This window comes from Bombyx mori, chromosome 20 (assembly GCF_030269925.1).
Source record: "Bombyx mori chromosome 20, ASM3026992v2".
NCBI classification, from domain to species: Eukaryota; Metazoa; Arthropoda; class Insecta; order Lepidoptera; family Bombycidae; genus Bombyx; species Bombyx mori.
The window spans coordinates 9,207,550-9,228,945 of NC_085126.1; the positions used below are offsets into that span (position 1 = coordinate 9,207,550).

General features: G+C 39.3%; 1 protein-coding gene and 1 long non-coding RNA gene across 8 annotated transcripts in view; one reads left to right on the forward strand and one right to left on the reverse strand.

The window, feature by feature from the left end:
• The window catches only part of LOC119631020 (uncharacterized), a 106,924-nt gene that overhangs the window by 13,641 nt on the left and 71,887 nt on the right, over positions 1 to 21,396 (reverse strand). For all 7 annotated transcript variants that reach the window (XM_062674414.1, XM_062674410.1, XM_062674416.1 and 4 more), the window contains exons 5-6: positions 12,597 to 12,746; positions 2,092 to 2,187 (exon numbers count right to left, since the gene is read on the reverse strand). In XM_062674414.1, coding sequence (XP_062530398.1) covers positions 2,092 to 2,187; positions 12,597 to 12,746 — 246 coding nt within the window. The remainder of the gene's footprint in view (positions 1 to 2,091; positions 2,188 to 12,596; positions 12,747 to 21,396) is intronic.
• Positions 19,272 to 19,956, forward strand: LOC134200787 (uncharacterized). The gene is made up of 2 exons (XR_009975846.1): positions 19,272 to 19,479; positions 19,776 to 19,956. It is a non-coding gene; the product is annotated as an uncharacterized LOC134200787 (long non-coding RNA).

The following is a 21,396-nucleotide window of genomic DNA, read 5'->3' on the forward strand; positions in this document are numbered from 1 at the left end:
AACTAGCAGTTACATTTTTATAATCACCTTGGCCAAAGTATATTCACCTAATTATACATTAAAAAAAGACTTTTATTGCATACTCAATAAATGCAGCGATTTTGCATCTGGATCTTAGATTATATAGTCCATCGTATATAGTCTAATCAGAACGAGATTTGTAATGTCAGATCGAAAAATAATAACATTTGACCTTGAGTGTCCGTGTCTATGCGTGTGTGTGTGTGTGTGTGTGTGTGTGATTTTTTGACAACTACCCATAAATCCAAGCGCAGATATACCGTCCTACCGTCAACAATACACAATTAAAAATCAAACAATAGATCATTCGATTCAGAAATGGCGTTAATTGTTATAACAGAACGCGCTATTGTGTTATCGCACAGGAAAGGTTGTCGCATTATCGGAACATCAAATTGTAGTACATTATAAACGTTTGCATTACAATGAACTAACTACGCGAGAGCTGATGCGAATAAAGAAATCTAAAAAGCAGTAATGCATTTCGATATAACGATCAATCAATCGATATTTTTACGGTACATCGATGGTTAATGTAAAATCTAATCGTAATGCCTGTGTTGCATTGCAGTTCAATATCGATATTATTATTTTTATTATTTAAATGGATGGACGAGCTCACAGCCCACCTGGTGTTAAATGGTTACTGGAGCCCATAGACATCTACAACGTAAATGCGCCACCCACCTCGAGATATAAGTTCTAAGGTCTCAGTATAGTTACAACGGCTACCCCATCCTTCGAACCGAAACGCATTACTGCTTCACGGCGGAAATAGGCGGGGTGGTGGTACCTATCCGTGCGGAGTCCCAAGAGGTCCTACCACCAGTGATATAGTTTATTATCGATATAGTTTATTATCAGTTTATTATCGATTTGTGATAACATTTTTTATTGCTTGTATTCGTGGACGAGCCAGCTGGTTTTTAAGGGGTTACCGGAGCCCATAGACATCAACAACGTTAAGACGCCACCCAGCTTGAAACATGAGAGTTCTTAGTATGTTTCGTAAAGTACAACAGCTGTGTCACCCTTCACCTGACAACTCGTATTTGTGTGCTTAGTGAGAGTTTTTTAACGTTCTCGATAACGTAAAAGTTAACTCAAATTTGTGTGGAAATAGAACGCTTGCCTACGTTTGCCGCTAGGGGCGCTGTTCCAACTTCATACAAATTTGAGTTAACTTTTACGCTATCGAGAACGTTAAAATACTCGCACTAAGAACACTGTTTACTAAGTTGAGGTGACAAAACTCATCTCTACGGTGACAGTTACTGCGAATCCATACTTCTATACTTAACATTATAAATGTGAAAGTATTTTCCGCACGGGTAGGTACCACCGCCTTGCCTATTTCTGCCATGAAGCAGTAATGCGTTTCGGTTTGAAGGGTGGGGCAGCCGTTGTAACTATACTGAGATCTTAGAATTTATATCTCAAGGTGGGTGGCGCATTTACGTTGTAAATGTCTATGGGCTATAGTAACCACTTAACACCAGGTGGGCTGTGAGCTAGTCCACCCATCTAAGCAATAAAAAAAAAATTTAGTTTGTTTGTCCTTCATTCAGGTCGAAACGAAACAACGGATTGACATGTTTTAAAGTGTACATTTTATTTCAGGAGAGCAACATAAGCTACTTCTTATCTCCAATCTCCTGAATCTTTGATCCTCTCATCTCCTTTTTATCATCGCACCTCCCGCGATCGGAGCAGAGTTCATCCATATTACCTGGAACCGCTGCGTTCATCGACAGTGCGTTTTCAAAGATCTTTTTTGCCACGTACCATCCGGCTTTGGAATGAACTCCCCTCCACGGTGTTTCCCGAGCGCTATGACATGTCCTTCTTCAAACGAGGCTTGCGGAGAGTACTTTATGGTAGGCAGCGGCTTGGCTCTGCCCCTGGCATTGCTGACGTCCATGAGCGACGGTGACCACTTACCATCAGGTGGGCCGTATGCTCGTCTGCCTACAAAGGCAATAAAAAAACCTACAGAAAACAACATTGACTCTATTCCCTAACCACGCGTTCGTGACCATAAAAGCTAGCATTTAGTTAGATCGAACTCACCTTAAAGAATACTTCTACACCGTAGATGAGGAAGAACACGACAACGATGAAGAGTAGAACGGCGTAACAACCATTGAATATGTGCTGGTAGAAGGTCTGCAAATAATAAACATATATAAAAATGAATTGCTGTTCGTTAGTCTCGCTAAAACTCGAGGACGGCTAGATTGATTTGGCTAATTTTGGTCTTGAATTATTTGTGGAAGTCCAGAGAAGGTTTAAAAGGTAGATAAATATGAAAATGCTCGGAATTAAACAAAAATAACAATTTTGTTTTTCCTTTGATGGTTCCCCCCGTCGGACGGATTCCTTTTGTTTGTTTTAAGTTTACTTTATACAAAAGCTTAGGTCTTTTATTTATCGATTGAGGCACTACGAAGTCTGCCGGGTCAGCTAGTAAACAATAATATTATTTAGAAAAACACTGAGCACGTGCTTTGAGGAATTGTTTGAAATAATTCCGTATTTTCTTGATTATAATCCCCAATGTGAGTTTCCGGAGTTCATGCTTGCAACGCACCATCCGACTCTGACGTGAACTCCATTCCGCCGTAGTTCCACATGTCTACTTCAGATGGTTTGTATTTTTTTTTATTGCTTAGATGGGTGGACGAGCTCACAGCCCAGCTGATGTTAAGTAGTTACTGGAGCCCATCGACATTTACAACGTAAATGCGGCACCCATCTTGAGATAAAAGTTCTAAAAAGTCTCAGTATAGTTACAACGGCTGCGACACCCTTATAATCGAAACGCATTACTGCTTCACGACAGAAATAGGCAGGGTGGTGGTACCTACCCGTGCGGACTCACAAGAGGTCCTACCACCAGTTCATATGTGCAAAATACATTAAATTAAAATTCCATCATATTATCCCAATAAAAGTATGATACAAACAGATTCGTATGAGGGCTTCTTATAAAAAACACTAGGTATAGTTATTAATTTCTTAAAAGCGTTTCCAGTAACAGCCAATCAGCAAACATCCATAGTATGAATCAGACGTTGTATTAAAACATAATTACTGTATTTAAACAGTGTGTTGATCCCGTCCTTTAAGGATCATAATCCACTAAACAATTACAGATATCAAATACTTCGACGAGCTCACGTGCACCGACCCATTGTTCTTGTCTTAAATTTTATTTACAGATATACCTAATTCAACACACTCAAGGTGCAGACATTGCAATTACGTTTTTCAATGTTGAATTAATCTAATTACAGGTAAACCTCTTTTAACAAGGTGTTTTAATTTAAAGCACGGTTTCACTGTAACATGCAGATAAAAAATTCCCAAAACCTTTTTATAGCACGTTACTTCTACAACATTATAACGATATTTTTGTTTTTAAATATATATATTTTATTGCTTAGATGGGTGGACGAGCTCACAGCCCACCTGGTGTTAAGTGGTTACTGGAGCCCATAGACATCCACAACGTAAATGCGCCACCCACCTTGAGATATAAGTTCTAAGGTCTCAAGTAATAAATAATAATTATAACAAATATATATTAACAAATAATTATTTAGAAAATTTCATTATGCACTATGAACACACAATATATGGGAATTACTGAAGTTTTACCGCTTATTTTTTATATTTAAAAAAGACAAGCATACGGCCCACCTGATGGTGAGTGGTTACCGTCGCCCATGGACTTCAGGAATGCCAGGGGCAGAACCAAGCCGCTGCCTACCGAAATTATTAATTTATTAATAATGAATATATTCCATTATAATATTTAATTTATTAATAATGAATATATTCCATTATAATATTTAATTTATTAATATATTCCTTTAATACTGTATAAACTATTATATGTATGTATGTATGTATGTATATAATTTTTTTTTTGTGTATGTATTCGTAACTTAATATAAATTTAATTGCACCTACCACTATTCACTCTGCACTACCTTTGGTTGACTGGTAGAGAATGCCTTAGGCATTAAGTCCGCCAATGTAAATTTTACATGAAGTGTAATAAATAAATAAAATACATACAGGCATAGTTGATTCATTTAGAAAAATTACTCTCCTTTTTGTATTGACTTCTAGTCTCATATAACGCGGTATCGCACAACACGCGACTTTGTAGGAACGCATCTACCGTGTTATAAGAGGGTTACCTGTATATACGTGTGAAGTGAAACTTCTAATGCGACTTCCAAAGGTAGCGTTGAACGTTTAACGCTAGGGGAGATACGGGAGGGCCCGCTAAGCAAGACTTAGCTAATTTACTTTTATTTATTTTTTCTACCTAAGCTGGTAGCCTAGAGAGGCTATTCCAGCGTAACCGTAACTAGTAGGTGAGCTCACGGGGCTCAAACCTGATGACGTTGCTAACACGAACCCTAGCAAGAGCCGTGCTTCGCAGAATCTACCACCGGATCGGAAACGCGACCCACTGAGAAGATCCGCCGAGAAACTCAGTGGGCTGTGTCTGAGAGTTAATTTACTCGTCGAGCCCTTCGTCGCAAGCGACGGGTTCGACGAGAACGGTGACCGGAGCTAATTTACAATACACGCTCTTGATATTGTCGATGTCAATTAACGTTGGTGAACAGTTCGATCTGTTATATCCCTAGCCCGTATAGACTAATGCTTACCAAACACTTTACTCATCATAAGCCCTCTCACAGTGATTTCATGAGAACATATTACCAGGCTCAGTTCGGGTCAGATATTCATTGAAGTGAGACGTTTACCAATATTCCTCGCTATCTCCAAATTATTTTATCTATATATCTATATATTAATACGTGAAGCAAAAACTTTGTATCCCTTTTTACGAAAATTGCACGGACGGAGGAGTATGAAATTTTCCACACTTATAGAGAATATAGAGAAGAAGTGCACAATGCTAAATTTTTTTTGAAGTAATGCATAAAAGATACATTAAATCAATAAAGAAAACATTACACACACTACATACCATGTACTTGACGCATGACGCACACACGCATGCATACTATTTATTGTCAAACTTTTGTTCTTGACGTCTGTTGTCAAATTGAGAATAGATTAAATATTGTTTATCTTTGTTAATTTTTTTTAGTATAGTCTTGGCGAAATTTGTGTTTATAAAAGTATAAAATACAATCATAATAGTGTACAAACTTACAATTCCAATTAATTATAGTCGAATTTCGACTACTGCGGGACCTCTAGTTATAATTAGTTATTCATTATAAATATTGTGTAGTGTCGAATAAATCCTTTTTTAAAAGGAGTTCGGCCTTCTCACTACTAACAGATCGTATCTTCGACAATAATATATCGGTATACAAGAATTTCTCAAACCAATAATTAGGTTATACCGATGCAACATTTGTGCCCAGTAAATTAATTAGCATTCGGTACTAAGTTATTCGCTTACATCGTCAAGTAAACAACATTTATGAATGTGTGACACGTTCATCCATTAACTACTGTTAATGGAACTACGTTGCATATATGGCATAATAGTATTGGCGTATTTAGAACACAAATACATAATTTGAACGACAAAGTTATTGCGATAAAGTATCCAGAAATCCTACAGAAATTATCGGTACCCGAGTGGAATTCATGAATGCATAGAGGATTTAATCTTTAACAAATAATTGCTGTATAAATATTACTGTTACACCGGTAAGAGTAACGCCATCTATCGCCGAAGAGCAGAAACGAATATCGAAACAGATACGAGAAGACGGGTTATTTTGATAATATCCTGAAAAGCATATTTTTTTTGTTTTTTTAAACTATCATTTTTTGACACAAGCAGGTAGGTACACTATTTATTCCGATCAGAGTTACATTTCAACTAATGAAATAAATAACGCATCAATAACTCGTGCGACTCAGTGTGTGTGCGCGTGTCGTTTCACACCGGTCATCGTTCTCGTCGAACCCGTCGCTTGCGACGAAGGGCTCGACGAGCGAATTAACCCACAGACACAGCCCACGGAGTTTCTCGCCAGATCTTCCCAGTGGGTCGCGTTTCCGATCCGGCCGTAGATTCTGCGAAGCACGGCTCATGCTACGAATGGTAAACCGTCGACGTCGCCCAAAGCACGTCGTTACGGATCCTCCTGATCCATTAACGGTACTTTTAGGCACCACAAGCACCGGTCACCCTCCTCGTCGAAGACGTCGCTTGCGACGAAGGGCTCGACGAGCGAATTAACCCATAGACACAGCCCACTGAGTTCTCAGTGGGTCGCGTTTCCGATCCGGTGGTAGATTCTGCGAAGCACTGCTCTTGCTAGGGTCAGTGTTAGCAACGTCATCAGGTTTGAGCCCCGTGAGCTCACCCACTAGCCTGGTGACGCTGATATGATCTCTTTACCATCAGCTTATGTAGGAAAAAAAACTGTGCTTCAAACAGCTGACATCACGTGACCTTTTTCAAGTTCAGAGAACCCTCTTGATTAGGCTGGCAGTATCATGTTTGATGCGTTTACATATAACTTCCGTTTGCCTAAAGTTGTTATCGAGATTTTTATATTTTTTTGTAAATCCGTGTAATAAAAATCAAAAACCCGCAAATTATAATTTGCGTTATTACTGATGGACTTCTTATGAGTCCGCACGGATAGGTACCACCACCCCGCCTATTTCTGCCGTGAAGCAGTAATGCGTTTCGGTTTGAAGGGTGGGGTAGCCGCTGAAACTATACTGAGATCTGAGAACTTATATCTCAAGGTGGGTGGCGCATTTACGTTGTAGATGCCTATGGGCTCCTGTAACCACTTAACATCAGGTGGGCTGTGAGCTAGTCCACCCATCTAAGCAATAAAAATAAATTTTTGATTAGTGTTTTCCTTTTTCGTGCATTGCATTGGCTTATGATTTACCTTTGTGAGATAAAAGTTATTCAAGATTACTCAAGTGACCTCGACCTAGGAGACAAAGTTTGTTGATAGCACGCCAAAGAGGGTGATGATATCACAGGTACAGTGCTTATTTGGCGGAGAAAAACGTACTCTAAGTGCGCAATCAGTTCTAACGACCAATATTCATAAGTTTACTTCCGATACAAATCTTTTGATATGTGGCCAGTCTTATTTTTTATTGCATACTAGCTGACCCGGCAGACTTCGTAGTGCTTCAATCGATACATAAAACACCTATACTTTTGTATAAAATAAATTTAAAACAAAAAAAATGAATCCGTTCGACGGGGGACACATCAAAGGAAAAACAAAATTGTTATTTTTATTTAATTCCGAGCATTTTCATATTTATCTACCTTTTAAACCTTCTCTGGACTTCCACAAATAATTCCACACCAAAATCAGCCAAATCGGTCCAGCCGTTCTCGAGTTTTAGCGAGACTAACGAACAGCATTTCATTTTTATATATATAGGAGAAGAAGATAGAAGATTACGGCAACTTGCGTAAAACATAATTCGAAAGTTGGCAGAAGATTAACTTGTTCGTTGTGTTCAAGTACTCTTTATCCCTAAACGACTATTCTAATAGACCATTGTCTACAGCTTTTGGCTTGATATTGATACCCTGTGGCTTGATATACCCTGTATTTGGATAAGAAAATATTTTGTATAATTCCACTTGCCACTTTATTCTCATCGACGTGAAATGTATACACCCAGAGAAAGTACAAAGTTGGTCAAAACAATATTGGTTAATGTTTACTTTACTTAAATGATAAGAATTTTGGAGTCTTTGTATGGTCATTGCGATAAGGTAATCTGTGGCAGCCGGTGATCTCAATTTAGGCTACAATATCAACTAGTATTGCTATATATTTGGTGCACACAACTGAATATGTTACACTTTTCGCAGATACGATTGTACCTAAAGATTAATGTTTTTTGTTTTATTGCCTAAATGTGTGGACGAGCTCACAGCCCACCTGGTGTTAAGTGGTTACTGGAACCCATAGACATCTACAACGCAAATGCGCCACACACCTTGAGATATAAGTTCTAAGGTCTCAGTATAGTTACAACGGCTGCCCCACCCCTTCAAACCGAAACGCATTACTGCTTCACGGCAGAAATAGGCGGGGTGGTGGTACCTACCCGTGCGGACTCACAAGAGGTCCTACCACCAGTAAAAAGTAATGTTAGGCGAATACATTCAGTGAAGAGTATATTAGAAGAAGTGTCAAAATCGACTCCATGAGTGCCAAAATTAGAGGTGGGACGTGTGCGTGGTTTGAACACGTGTTGTGAAGAGATGAAATACACGTTACCAGAAGGTCGATGAATTTACATTTGGATAAACTATAATTTAAAAAAAAAAACTGGTGATGTGAATATATTATGTATCTGCAGTGAATTTAAGTATAACTAAAAAATCGGTTGCCTGTATAGTCAGTTTACTGACGATAGTTGAACGTGACAACGTCATAAGAAAATACTGATGGAATGGTTTCATTTTTCAATTATCGCAATTATCGTTGCTATAAACAATTGACACCACATTCACTTTTCACTGAACTTCATACTTGACGAAAACATGTCAATGTATTATTGTATAGCAGCTGTCCACGCGGGTACATCGCTCACTCAAGTAGGAGAGAGACAGATGTCGAACGCTGCCGAACGCGGAGGCCGATTGTGCCTCTTTGTCGCTCGTTGCGCGCTCTCACTTGCACTTCAAGCCTTAAATGGAACGCCTCAATGAGTCATGTTTTTTCGTGCGTGCAGCCGGCTCCATCGAATTATAAGACGTTGTCACGTCAAAATAAGAAAGGAATGGAATGAAATGGAATCAGATACAGCATTTGGATATTTCTAATAATTTTCGTCGGTCGTGCTTTCATTTATTTCAATTAAGATTCAGCGATCTGGTGTTAGGAATTACCGTAACACACTGATACCATATTGAGACGTAGAAACAGCATCGAAGTTTCAATAATATTGGTACAAAGGCTGATGCACTTAGGATGATGGATTCACCACGAATGATTGGTTCGTATAACAAATCCTATGCCCTTACGATTAGCAAAAGATTGTCTATACTAATATTATAAAGAGGAAAGATTTGTTTGTTTGTTTGTTTCGAATAGGCTCCGAAACTACTGGACCGATTTGAAAAATTCTTTTTCCATTAGAAGCCGACATTGTCCCTGATGAACATAGGCTACTTTTTTTAATTTTTATTTTATTTTTATTTTTTGGTTTCATGTGTGTTTTACAGCCTGGCCACGGGACATTCGCCGATGCGAATATTCGCGCGGTGCGAACGGCGAAGCGTCTAGCGACTAAAACAAGCGCATAGAAATGTACCTAACAAGCCACGCGCACCGGCGACCGGCGAAGCGACCGGCGAAATGTACCGAGCGAATCGCGCGATGCGGCGGGCGAGCAAAACAAATGCATGAATACGGACGGCGCGAGCCACGGAGTCGAGCGGTAGTCGCGGCGAATAGTGCAGTGATTAAATGAGTTTAGTTGTTTTCGCCGCGAAAAATTAACGCCGAAATTTTTATATTTTTTATTTATTTTTTATTTTATATTTTTAAAGTCGTCGTGGCCTAACGGACGTCCGGTGCAATCGTGTTGAGCGATGCACCGGTGTTCGAATATCAGGCGGGTACCAATTTTTGTAATGAAATACGTACTCAACAACACTCAACGTTCACGATTGATTTCCACGGTGAAGGAATAACATCGTGTGATAAAAATGAAATCTTCAAAATAATAATTTGCGTAATTACTGGTGGTAGGACCTCTTGTGAGTCTACACGGGTGGGTACTACCACCCTGCCTATTTCTGCCGTGAAGTAGTAATGCGTTTCGGTTTGAAGGGTGAGGCAGCCATTATAACTATACTTGAGACCTTAGAACTTATATCTCAAGGTGGGTGGCGCATTTACGTTGTGGATGTCTATGGGCTCCAGTAACCACTTAACACAAGGTGGGCTGTGAGCTCGTCCACCCATCTAAGCAATAAAAAAATAAAATAGCTGAAATACTAGCTAGACCAGCTATTTGGAAGTCTAGCCACCCAAAGTATTTCTCGTACTTCTTGTGGAATTCTCCATCTATAGGTATACTCCGATTCTTATTCAAATCATGTACTTCACAATCTTTTCCAAATAATAGGTCCTGAACCAAAAAACTATTAATTTGTAAGCAATATCGAGATAATTTCGAAATAGACATTTCGCTGTCGGACTTCCTTACTAGTCGCGGCGGCGAACGTGAGTACCCGTGGCCTGCAAACGGTGCTGCGCGAATGGTCGCCTCGCCCACCGCTTCGCTGTTCGCACCGCCGATCCCCGTGGCCAGGCCGTTAATGTTTCCGAAGCGAAGCGAGGGCGGGTCGCTAGTCATTGATATACTCGGATCTAAGAATAATCTAACGATATTATCTAAGTTTATTGATACAATTTCGAAATCGCCGACAGACCGCAAACCACAAGTGTGCATCGCAACAGACTCTTCTATTATTCGTGTGCGTGGAATATTTTGAAGCCGGTCGGCACTGTCATGATACCCGGAGCAATTTTTATTTTGTTTTTTTTTATTGCGTAGATGGGTGGACGAGCTCACAGCCCACCTGGTGTTAAGTGGTTACTGGAGCCTATAGACAACTACGACGTAAATGCGCCACCCACCTTGAGATATAAGTTCTAAGGTCTCAAGTATAGTTATAACGGCTGCCCGACCCTTCAAACCGAAACGCATTACTGTTTCGCGGCAGAAATAGGCGGTGTGGTGGTACCTACCCGTGCGGACTCACAAGAGGTCCTACCACCAGTAATTACGCAAATTATAATTTTCACAGTTTCATTTCTATTCACAAAATTAACGAAAACATAGTACTCTAGCCTATCTAGGATCTATGTACGGCGTATGTATATAAGAACTAAAAGTACATGAAAGTGCGAAGTTAATTTAACCCTAAATATTCACTGATGTAAACATATTTTACAAAATAAATCGAAAAGTTTATGTTATTTTTATACCACGAGTAAAGACTCGATTCACACAAAAAAACCACATACAAAGAAAAATACAACATCTTCGTGGAAATAGATACGTTACTTTGTAACTTGGTAAGCACTAAAAAACAAAACAAACTGCTCATTGTTATAATAACTGTTGTCATTGTATAATACAATTGTGTTTATAAATAACATTGCAACCCTTATCTGTAAGATCTACAAGTGCCCGCAACTTATTAATGTCACGATTGTGAAGACAACGATCCTTCAAAAATCATATATGAAGAGAGAATAGAGACGGTGACTGAGGTAATGTTCTTGGTACTACAGATAAGTTGCCAGTACCGGTAACTACGGTAATGGGTAATGGCTTAAATTACCACCGGTACTAGCAGTTACGCACGGATAGGTACCATTATCCTGAAAGTTTAGGACATTCGTTATACAATACAATTGAGACTCCAATCTGGCCGTGGCAGCATTTACTTGGAATGTCGATGAGGCCTGAGTTGCAAGATTATCCGGCTGGTATCACTGTCTATATCTGGCGACTGCACCAAGTCGTCGAAGTCGTCGTGGCCCAAGGGATAAGCCGTCCGGTGCGTCCGCATCTAGCGATGCACCGGTGTTCGAATCCCAATACCAATTTTTCTAATGAAATACGTACTTAACAATTGTTCACGATTGACTTCCACGGTGAAGGAATAATATCGTGTAATAAAAATAAAAACCGCCAAATTATAATTTGCGTTGGTTTAAGTACTGGTGGTAGGACCTCTTGTGAGTCCGCACGGGTAGGTAACACCGCCCTGAATATTTCTGCCGTGAAGCAGCAATGCGTTTCGTTTTGAAGGGTGGGGAAGATAAAACTAGGCGAACCATAAGGGTCACCGCACACGGGCCATTGGCCACATCCACAATCGTCGCCACTTGAAGCTAGAAGTGGCTACAAAAGCTAACGCGCGCGTCAGCCACTTGTGGTCCATATTGGACACTTGCGGTTGGTGGCCGCTACTTTTTTTACGCGTGCTTTCAGTATCATAATGGACTCCGACGAAGAAATGAAGGGAGAGAGGGGTGGAGAGTCGCGCGAGTGGCTTGTGTCGGCGTTTTGTGGCCGAGCCGACCACTAGAGGCGAGCAGTGGCGATTTGTGGCGTGTAGCGACCACCGGCGTCTATAGTGTGCGGCGAGTCCATGCAAAATGTGTGAAAACAACAGGAAATAGGTCGGTGGCTGCGTTTTGTGGTTGTGGCTGGTGGCCCGTGTGAGGCGACACTAAAGTCACTTTTTTTTATTGCTTAGATGGGTGAACTAGCTCACCCCTGATGTTAAGTGGTTACTGGAGCCCATAGACGACGTAAATGCTCCACCCACCTTGAGATATAAGTTCTAAGGTATGAAGTATAGTTACAACAGCTGCCCCACCCTTCAAACCGAAACGCATTACTGCTTCACGGCAGAAATAGGTAGGTTGGTGGTACCCACCCGTGCGGACTCACAAGATGTCCTACCACCAGTAAAGTATCACTTGCTAATAACCCTAAAAAAAGTTTATCAACATCCCAATAATTCAAGAGATACGTACCCTCTTCTCGGCAGAAGTATCAGCGATGTTCGTCGTAAGGACCTCGGCTGCCAACAACGAGTAGTTGATGAGGTTGAAGGTAACGAAGGCCAGGAACGATTTGGACAGGAACCTTGGACTCTCCCAGCGGATGTTGCGAAGGTGAAACACCTGTACGATAAAAGAAAAATACACAATGTAGTTGAATCGATGTTATTATGCCCTGCGGTCATTGCGGCGCGCTTTAAGAAAATATCTGTTTTTTTTTTAAATATGACTACCGTATTTTTATTGCGCTAGTAACGTACATTAGTCCACGTCCCATCTGGTATTGAGTAGATACCGAATCTCATTAACATCAAGTGTCTCAACATTCTTAAGACTGTAGGTCAAAGTTGAAATATGTATAACGACTATCCATCTCTTCAACTAAAAAGGTGTGTTTGATACACGGCACTGAAGCCTATGCGCATGCGCTCACTATGCCCCCTATCACCAGTACCCATAGACACAGCCCACTGAGTTTCTCGCCGGATCTTCTCAGTGGGTCTCGTTTCCGATCCGGTGGTAAATTCTGGGAAGCACTGCTCTTGCTAGGGCCAGTGTTAGCAACACACCCGGTTTGAGCCCCGTGAGCTCACCTACACGTCAAGGAGAAGCTGATATAGCCTCTCGAGGCTATCAACATAGATAGGGAAAAAAATTACCAGTGAACGCTGTATAACCGTGGCAATGTGCTGATTATAGTACTCAGAGAACGCTCCCATCTATACTCGGGTGAAATGAAATAATTTTTATTTCTCGTACGGTGTTGTGGGACTATATAAACCCATCTATCTATAGTGAATTTTTGAAAAAATAAGACATCTTCTTTCAAGCCCAGCATTCTTCGGACATATTGCTCGTAAAGAGGGTCACAATCTTGAACAGCTGATGGTGACAGGAAAGGTAGATGGCAAACGTCCCAGAGGACGCAGTCCTACGAGATGGTCGGACCAAATACGATCTTCTCTAAACATCAAATTCCACAATGCCCTTCATGAAGCTAATGGGGGGTTTACACGGGTCGATTTTCGCCGTGCGGCGAGTCGCTTCACTGATTGCCTCACCAAGCCGCATCGCTAGCCCATTTACACTGGTTACTAAAATCGCATGCGGCTCTGTCATTTCCATCGAAAATGTTGAGCAGAATAGCCGTTTGTGCCGGAATTGAAATAATTAATTATTCAATTATTCAACAATTGCTTAAAGAACAAAGAGTGAAGAAAAAACAAAAGGAAAGAAGAAAACGTAATGTTTGGGTACGTGGATGAATTTCTCGACGTAAGGACTTGGGTGCTTCGGATACTTTATTGGTTGAGTGGAGTTTAGAAGATCCTGATTATTTTAAAAAACGATTAAGAATGAATGCGTGCGCGAAACACCTTCATGCGGCGGGCGATCGCCTGCAACTGATCGTTTACACGGTCGATTTTAGTCACCAGTCGCATGCGGCCGGTTGCCGCGCGGCCAAAGTCGGATGCTACCCAACTTTGGGGCTTGCGGCTTTAGTCAATTGCAACTTAGCCGAATTGCCATTTAGATGGTCGATTTACGCCGCGCGGCAAAAATCGTGCGGCTTTAGTCACCCGTGTAAACCCCCCATAAGGATCGCAGCAGATGGAGGGAAATCGTACGGGAGAAACTGATGCAACGGGGGAGTCACGACCCTCAGTAATGAGGAAAACGACGATAGGAGGAGGACCAGCATAGCTTGACATATTTTCTTCAACTCCTCAGAGCAAGCCTCTAAGTATGACACCAGTGTATTTCCGATCGCCAATAGGCATTTACTATTGGTGCTTTGGAAACACGCGTTCTGGTTATTGAGATATTTTTGAGATTTTGACATTCACGCAGCAATTTCTACCGCACCACTTTACACCAGGTGGATTATGAGGTTTTTCATCCACCTAAGCAGTAAAAAATAACAAAAACTGGAGCGCTATGTAACAAAATTAAATGTCAGCCCAGGTCAACGGTATTTTGCGACACGCTCTTGGGCCAGCGTTTTCTGTTTATCTGTGCTTTAATTTACGAGTTCGCAATGAGCACTTATGATTAGCACGGCATATGATTATTCTCCTCTGTTTAAGTAAAAACCCCTCAGCATTTTAATACGCACGACTACTCGAAATATTCCCCTCCGTAACCTAAAGGAAAAATACAGTACGTTAATTAATTAAGCAGGCCGAATGCAGGCAACATTGGAGGAAGCTGGTGCAAAAACTAGACCAAGGTGGTCACGACCCTCAGTAATGAGGAAGCGACGAAGAAGAAGAAAAAATCATAGGCAGCGTCAAGACGCTCAGAGCCAAGGCTCTGCCCCTGGCATTGCTGTAGTCCATGGGCGGTAGCCACTCAGCATCAAGTGGGCCGTACGCCACTCTGCCTACTGGGGCAATAAAAAAAAAAATGTACATATTCTAATTTAAAAAAAAACTTCAAACAAGGTAAAACAAACGCAACGTTGTCTTAGAAAACAATATTTTCGTGACAAACATTTATTTAGTACGAAACGAGTTAAAGACGAAATGTTTGTTTGATGACAATGCCGTTCGATGACTTTGTATGGACGAAAAACAAATTAAATAATTCCTTTGTTCATTTATTATATTTTCTTTAAACTTTTAAGATCCAGGAGTCCACACATATTGTACACTAGCCGAGTCCCGCGATGTTACGACAATAACTGCGGGTGACGCCGTGGGGCGTACCTAGTCTAAAATAATTAGCCTAAGTTACTCCTTATATCATCAGCTACCTATCAGTCAAAGTCCCATCATAATCGGTCCAGCCGTTCCAGAGATTAACCAGAACAAACAAACAGACAGACAAAAATTGTAAATGTTATTTTGGTGTATGTACCGTATATATATTCATATTATGTATATAGTAAAAAGCGGTTATTTCAATATTACAAGCAGACAATCCAATTTTATTTATACTAGAGGTCCCGCAGTAGTCGAAATTCGACTATAATTAATTGGAATTGTAAGTTTGTACACTATTATGATTGTATTTTATACTTCTATAATCACAAATTTCGCGAAGACTACACTATAAAAAGTATTAACAAAGGCAAACAATATTTAATCTATTCTCAATTTGACAACAGACGTCAAGAACAAAAGTTTGACAATAAATAAATAGTATGCATGCGTGTGTGCGTCAAATACATTGTAGTGTGTGTAATGTTTTCTTTATTGATTTACCTAATGTACCTTTTATGCATTATTTTAAAAAAATATTAGCATTGTGCACTTCTTCTCTATATTCTCTTTAAGTGTGGAAAATTTCATACTCCCCCGTCCGCGCAATTTTCGTAAAAAGGGATACAAAGTTTTTGCTTCACGTATTAATATATAGGTGTATAGATATAGTTTAGTCTTATTAGGACCGCAAAGGGTTAAAAAGAGAGAGACACCACAATTTTTGTTTTCAATAATCATTAACAAGCACAGTGAGGTTAATGTAACGAGTTCTAGATAGTTCTAGATATTTCGGCGCCGTTGCAACTTGCAATATAGAACAGTGGTGTTTATAATGCAGAGAGCCGCGAAATATTAAAACACTTTTTTCTCTATAATACTTATAATAGCTATCTTATAGTAATCATCTTTAACGAGGGGTGAAAGGATGATAGTTTGAGCGACATTTTTGAAACTTTACAGGAGAGCCACTAAAATTTCGAAACAATATCATAACAAAAAAAAAACCTCCTTATCTATTTGAATGGAGTAAACTTAATTGAAGTTAATTAAAAACATCGAACTGCTGATGCTAATAACATATAAAACGCACCTTTAATTACAAAGATAACTGTCGCGTGTTAAGCGAAATGTCGCTTAAACTAAATAACCTTTCACATTCGATATGATAATCTTTATATACATAACTAGTCAGGTCATAAGTATTGCCACACAGTAAAAACTTTTCTTTTAGAATGCTGGCCACAAAAAAGTTTATAGAATTCGATTTTCGAATTGTTCATGAAAATAAAAATGTATACTTTTAGAATTTTACTCATTTTTAAATATGGAGTGGACGCTTAAAGAAGACCGTGTTGCAGTTATTGCGTTACATCGTTGCGGTTACTCGCCAATTCAAATTTTTTACATACTGAAAAATTTGAATATAGCCAAAAGATTCGTTTATCGTACCATCAAACGATACAATGAAGACACTAGTGTAGATGACAGGTCAAGAAGTGGTCGCCCTCGGTCTGTTAGGACTCCAGCAGTGATAAAAGCTGTGAAGGCGCGAATTCAAAGAAATCCCAAACGTAAGCAGAAACTGTTGGCCCTTCAGATGGGGTTAAGCAGAACCACGGTGAAAAGGGTGTTAAATGAAGACTTAGGGCTTCGGGCATATCGAAGAAAAACAGGACATCGTTTGAATGCTCGTCTAATGGACCTGAGACTGAAGAGATGCCGCGCTTTGTCTTTACTTAAATTCTTTTTTCGGATGAAAAAATTTTTACCGTAGAAGAGAGCTACAACAAACAAAATGATAAGGTGTACGCACACAGTAGTGAAGAAGCGAGCAACCGTATTCCGCGTGTCCAACGAGGTCATTTTCCATCCTCGCTCATGGTATGGTTGGGAGTTTCTTATTGGGGCTTAACAGAGGTACATTTTTGTGAGAAAGGTGTAAAAACGAATGCAGTTGTGTATCAAAATACAGTCCTGACGAACCTTGTGGAACCTGTTTCTCATACCATGTTCAATAACAGGCACTGGGTATTCCAACAAGATTCGGCGCCAGCTCATAGAGCGAAGAGCACACAAGACTGGCTGGCGGCGCGTAAAATCGACTTCATCCGGCACGAAGACTGGCCCTCCTCCAGTCCAGATTTGAATCCGTTAGATTACAAGATATGGCAACACTTGGAGGAAAAGGCGTGCTCAAAGCCTCATCCCAATTTGGAGTCACTCAAGACATCCTTGATTAAGGCAGCCGCCGATATTGACATGGACCTCGTTCGTGCTGCGATAGACGACTGGGCGCGCAGATTGAAGGCCTGTATTCAAAATCACGGAGATCATTTTGAATAAATTTTAGTGTCATAAGAATCTATGTTTTGTTAAGTTCATTTTGGTATATGAATGGTTACATAATGAATAAACTTGTTTCAATTATTTTACATTAAACATGTGACAGAATTTATGACCTGACTAGGTATTTCTTCTGTGCGTGTGTTTGTCACTGAACTCCTCCTAAACGGCTGGACCGATATAAATGATTTTTTTTGTATGCGTTTGTGTGGCACCCTGGATGGTTTAGATTCACAAATCAGCCCGGCAGATGACGCTGCTGTCGGTATTTAGATTATTTATCTTTCCTAGGAATAAATTATATGGCATAACAACGTTTACCGGGCCAGCTATTATTCCTTATAATTTAAGATAGGCAGCATGAGTGTTACGTCATTACTTCACGCTAGAAATACGAAGAACAGTTGTCCTAACGTATCCACGCTGACTCTCAACCCTCATTGTTGAGTTTAATATATTAATATTCAACAGTATTTATTGTTCGACTCGAACAAACGGTTGATAAGCATTCCGTGGTGGTTGAATAACGCACGTCGCTTCGGTCAGAGGTCTGCGCCACGAGGTCAGGACACATAACGTGCGATATCATTAATATACACTTTAATCGCTATAGCTACTTCATCGAATTATACGCGAATAAAATTTATACGATTTTTAAGATCATAATTTGAGAGCCGCTGCCTTCGATTTGTTTTTAGTTTTTTTATTACTTAGATAGATGGACGAGCTCACAGCCCACCTGGTGTTAAGTGGTTACTGGAGCCCATAGACATCTACAACGCAAATGCGCCACCCACCTTGAGACAAACCTTGAGAAAATCGCGAGACGAAACGTAATTTCCTGCGTAACATAACTATCTAACAAGACACATAATCGCGGAGCCAATGTGTAACAACCGTTTCATGTCTTATGCCCGTATCTTTAGACGTTTTGTAAAATAGTCCTTCACTCTTAACTCATCCGATGATGCTCGAGCATTCCCTCCAAACTTACTCGAGTTTGGTATTTTTAGTCGACCATTACAATATTCCTCAACTGTCCTCGAGTGAGGTAATAATGATGAAAATTTGATCAAGCTAGTATCAAACCCATAGAGTTCTGTAGTCTATGGTCATTGTTTAATGTCAAAGTCAAGCTGCCGCTGTCTGTTTGACACTAGATGAACTTGTTTGATGTTTTGGTTGCTGAGTTATTCGTAAATGTGTGCGTGCGGTAAATCTGAAAGTGTATTATTTATTTTCTAACCTATTATTATTTTAGATTTCGGATCCGGCTATGTATTATTATTCGCCGCTTTTGTGTGATTTTGGTTGCATCGTGTTGTTGAAGTGCTTTTCCACAACCACCAGTTTATTATCATATAAATAAAACTTATAATCGCATTGACTTTATTTATCAGGTAGTAAGCAAAATATGACTCTTATGTAGGTAAATAAAATAAAGAGTTTCAAATGTCTAACTTCGAACTATTTACTTTATTAATAAATATTATCAAAATTAAATTATCAAAATATGCGGGAATCATGCAGATCCAGGCCATTGCATAACAATATCATATATTTCCATTTGCGGTCCATATACTATTTGCACATTGATCTTCGATCAACAATAGTAACTAGATACACGGTCGGTGCAGAAAATCCGTCTCGTTAAATAACAGCTCACTTGAAATGTGAGCTGTTGTTTTGTTTAGTTCACTTCAAACACAGCCAATGTCAACCCGTCTCACAATGCCGCAGTGTGTATTCAAAAGTTGCAAAAATAATGCCCGAAAAAGCAATTTAAAGGCTGAAGTATCTTACTTTCGGTAAGTACATGAAGTATAAACTATATTTTAGGCTTTAAACTAATAAATAATATTAAATTTTGAACAAAATTACCGATTTTTAGCCACCGCTATAAATGTTGGCCAAGGCTCGGCCAACACATGGACAAACGTTTGTTTAACAGAACAGTAAACGCACAGAGTAGATATGTGTTTTAATAATTTTTTAAAATTTGTTAGATGTACTTCAAAATTAGTTGGTTAAAATTGGTTAATGCTGCTTTTGTGTCTGTTTTTTGGACTCTCATTAGATACTTAGCTTTCCTTTTTTATTTTAGCTTTCCTAGCAATCACGTGTGCAGAATGGATCTCGATTGTCGCCAGAGAAACAAGAGATGACTTTTATAAGCCAGCTAAGATCTCCGGTCATTGACACTGGACATCTTTGTCTTCCGTGCTCACGGCTACTGAAACGTGGCCGAAACATTGTAATAAAAATACCGCGCTTGAAACCGTTTAAACGTTGTTTTATTATGTGCACTGGTCGCGAAAACTTAAAAATATACTATAAAAATAAATATTACACAAAAACGCAACGCTAATAAAATAATAAATAATGTACAGATACTAACAAACATAAATTTCCAAAACATAAAAAGTAAACAACTAAACTTTTGCTTTTATTCATTAATAAATTATTTTAGTGTTCAACGCGACTCCCTTACCTCCTGTAGTAAACAGAAATCGAAATTTCAAGAAGCAAAAATAAATAAAACAAAACGATGTTAGTTTTCAGAGCAATAAAGGGAAAAAGTACTTTATTTGTTGCCACTTAAGGTTGATTTAACATTAAAAGTTGTTTAACATATGTTTTTTTATTTGTAAGTGACAGGATTAATTTATTACTTTGCTCATTTTATGTGACGAATGATCGTAAGTATTAGATAATGTTTTGGAGATTTGTGACTTTATTACAAAGTACCATAGTTGTAATTAGTTTGAACTTAAAACTATTTCAAAACTTTTTTCTCCGTTTGTTAGTAAACGAATGTAGCTATAGGTGTATATTCACGCGGACAGCTTTTGCTTTAATTTTGTACGTGTCCCTTTATCTAGTTACTATTGATGATCGAAGACATTGATAGAAAACCAGCCTTAAGGAACGTTCAAGGTACGTCGCGTCGTAAAAAGAAACTCCACTCAAACGTCCTTGGAACATTTTCCTAACCGGAGTGAAGTAAGCGAACTGTCAAGTCAAGGTACGTCGCGACGTACCTTGAACGTTCCTCAAGGCTGGTTTTCTCTTAATGTCCAAATAGTATGTGGACCGCAAATGGAAATATATGATATTGTTGTGCAATGGCCTGGATCTGTGCATGATTCCCGCGTATTTTGATAATTTAAGTTTGATAATATTTATTAATAAAGTAAATAGTTCGAGGTTAGACATTTGAAACTCTTTATTTTATTTACCTACATAAGAGACATATTTTGCTTACTACCTGATAAATAAAGTCAATGCGATTATAAGTTTTATTTATATAATAATAAACTGGTGGTTGTGGAAAAGCACTTCAACAACACGATGCAACCAAAATCACATAAAAGCGGCGAATAAAGCCGGATCCGAAATCTAAAATAATAATAGGTTAGAAAATAAATAATACACTTTCAGATTTACCGCACGCACACATATAGGTATTTACGAATAACTCAGCAATCAAAACATCAAACAAGTCCATCTAGTGTCAAACAGACAGCGGCAGCTTACTTTGACATTAAACAATGACCATAGACTACAGAACTCTATGGGTTTGATGCTAGCTTGATCAAATTTTCATCATTATTACCTCACTCGAGGACAGTTGAGGAATATTGTAATGGTCGACTAAAAATACCAAACTCGAGTAAGTTTGGAGGGAATTCTCGAGCATCATCGGATGAGTTAAGAGTGGAGGA